We start from the raw sequence: 2,500 nt of genomic DNA, 5'->3' as shown, positions 1-2,500 counted from the left end.
TAGATAGATCAATAGATATATATAGATAGATATGGATACTATTAGGTGGATATAATAGCGAAAAACATAAGATAAAAAGGATATTAAATACGAAACAAAAATACCGGAGAGATTTATATATATATATATATATATATATATATATATATATATATATATACATATACGTATATATATATATATATATATATATATATATATATATATACATATACGTATATATATATATATATATATATATATATTATAATATATATATATATATATTTTAAATAAATAATAGAGAGAGAGAGAGAGAGAGAGAGAGAGAGAGAGAGAGAGAGAGAGAGAGAGAGAGAGAGAGAGACAGACAGAGAGAGAGAATAAATAAGATCAGTAGAGAAAAGATAAAGGAAGTTACTCCCTAAACTAAAGCTTTCTAATGCAAGCAAACACGACACCGAAGTGACAATAAAACGAACATTCCTGTTATCAGAGTTTAATTAATGTAGAGATGCCGCTGGAAGCATGACAGCATGATGGTTAACAACAGATTTTACATTTCAGAAATTGGGCAAGAAGCTCTATTTTCAAATTATAATTCCGTGAATGACCGGTTAATTTTCATAGTGATACAATTGGATATAAAATACCATCACAACTTACTTACTCAAACTTGGGAAAATTCGAAATGCCAAAAATCTTCGAAAACAAAACCAAAAGATAATGAATGATTTCCCGTATTTTCACACTTGCGCTCGGGAAGCCGCGCATAATGGCGCGCTCTTGACTACTTGCAGCAGTCCATGCCGAGAGCGCAGCAATCAGAAGGGCTGCAGCAATCCATCATCGGCACAGCGTTGCAACACTTGGACGCCCTGATGTGCAATTGCTCGTTGACTTGGATGACGGGCCGTGGCCTGTGAGCCATGAGTTTCTGTGGCACAGAAAGGAGGAAGGTTATTCGGTCTGGTAAGTGCTGCAGCGTGTTGGTCTTTGAGAAATGATAATGACGAATACATAATGGACCATGGATCGAGAATGAGAGTCGCAATTACAGAGTAAATCCTACAATATTTTTCCAATATATTCATGGGGATATATGATATTGATAGCGTGGTAAAAATAGTGTGAGAGGGAGATAACATGTTAGTCTCGAAGAACCGTACCGATGAACAGCTGACAGCCCCCAGGTGATCAAGAGGTGAGCGCCTGGCCCATCAGGGGAAAGAGGTAGTTTGGAAATAATAAAGAAGGAATAGTGATAGTGATGGTAAGGAACAGAAAAAAAACAGACACCGTAATGCTTTCTTACCAGCAGCAGGCTCTCCAACTTTTCGATCTGCTCCTCCTCAGGAAAGTCGTAAACATTGCACTGGGCCACATACGCCTGCGGGTGTAACAGAAGCTTTACTCGAGGCTTCAAGAACAGAGGATGGTGAAACAGGGACTGGTTGTGGAGTCGTTTCACTGGAGACACAGGGTGGAGCCATTTTAGAAAAGAGCAGAAGACTTGAAGGCAAAGGGAGTGGGCTAATAGAAGAGAGAGTAGGTTAGTACTGTAGTCAATTCTCAAGGATTGGTATAGCAGCTCTTCGGATGGAATACAATACTTTTGATGGCATAAGGAATGGACTCGGGGTTGTCTCAAGTGGAAGAGAATAGAAGGCACACATAGTTGTTCCGTAGTTTCTGATGGACTATTGATAAAGACAGAAAAGTTGGATAATAGACCGTTTAAATAGAAATGTCAATGGTAGAGCATGTAGATTAAACATTAATTCTCAACTTTAGACCATTAGCGAACATTCATGCCACATGGAGTAAGTTCGTTGGATGAATATCTTGTCGATTATTACAAGGAGTGAGCTAGTAAAAAAAAGAAGGTATGAATAAGAATGGATAACTCTAAGATATACGTCTCGATTTCTTCAGTATTTCATGTGTATGTGGCCAAGAAAGGTGTAATATCCAGATATCAGTGACATATCATTTATCACGAAATTATGCTCAACTATGTATTTTTGTACTTTCGTGTAGTGTCTATTCAAAATATGCCTGTTCAGGATGGTCGAAATACAAACATAGACAAACAGCCTTGTATCCCATACAAAATACACAGAGAAGACATTTTGAGAGGAATGATAAAGACGATACTATAAAAACAACAACAACAAAGACTCGCATACACAGGGAGGCTCAAAACAAAAGAAGACTCTGACACAAGTACATTACGCACTTTGAGATAAGAGGGAAATGGAGCCGCTGGGACTGGGAATTTTCAAAGAAGGGTGAATTGTTGGTAATTTAAAGTAGGGTAGATACCGGGAATTAATTAACACTGAAGACAGGAAGACTATACATATAAGGAACTGACTATCTCCAGATGCAGACACTAAGGAATGCGCAGGGAATGAGTCACTGCAATACATTACGTGGTATATGTCGCAACGGCACATTATTTCAGATTGTTGCTCCATTAATAACAAATGCTAGATATTAAATGAACAGCGAGGCAAAG

At 37.6% G+C, this 2,500-nt stretch overlaps 1 protein-coding gene across 1 annotated transcript; it reads right to left on the bottom strand.

Annotated features, from left to right (window-relative positions):
• Positions 1–462: 462 nt before the first annotated feature.
• LOC147467160 (uncharacterized) lies at positions 463–1,369 on the bottom strand (the record flags this gene model as incomplete). The annotated part of the gene is given in 2 exon segments (XM_086532085.1): positions 463–916; positions 1,295–1,369. Coding segments are annotated over 2 exon segments (222 nt in total), but the record flags the coding sequence as incomplete, so codon positions are not given.
• Between the last annotated feature and the right edge of the window lie 1,131 nt (positions 1,370–2,500).

The sequence above is a fragment of the Penaeus japonicus genome, unplaced genomic scaffold (genome assembly GCF_977035675.1).
Source record: "Penaeus japonicus unplaced genomic scaffold, GWHDUDI00000001_assembly GWHDUDI00000037, whole genome shotgun sequence".
NCBI classification, from domain to species: domain Eukaryota; kingdom Metazoa; phylum Arthropoda; class Malacostraca; order Decapoda; family Penaeidae; genus Penaeus; species Penaeus japonicus.
The sequence above is the reverse complement of the archived record's forward strand: the minus strand, read 5'-3'. Positions and strand labels throughout refer to the sequence as shown.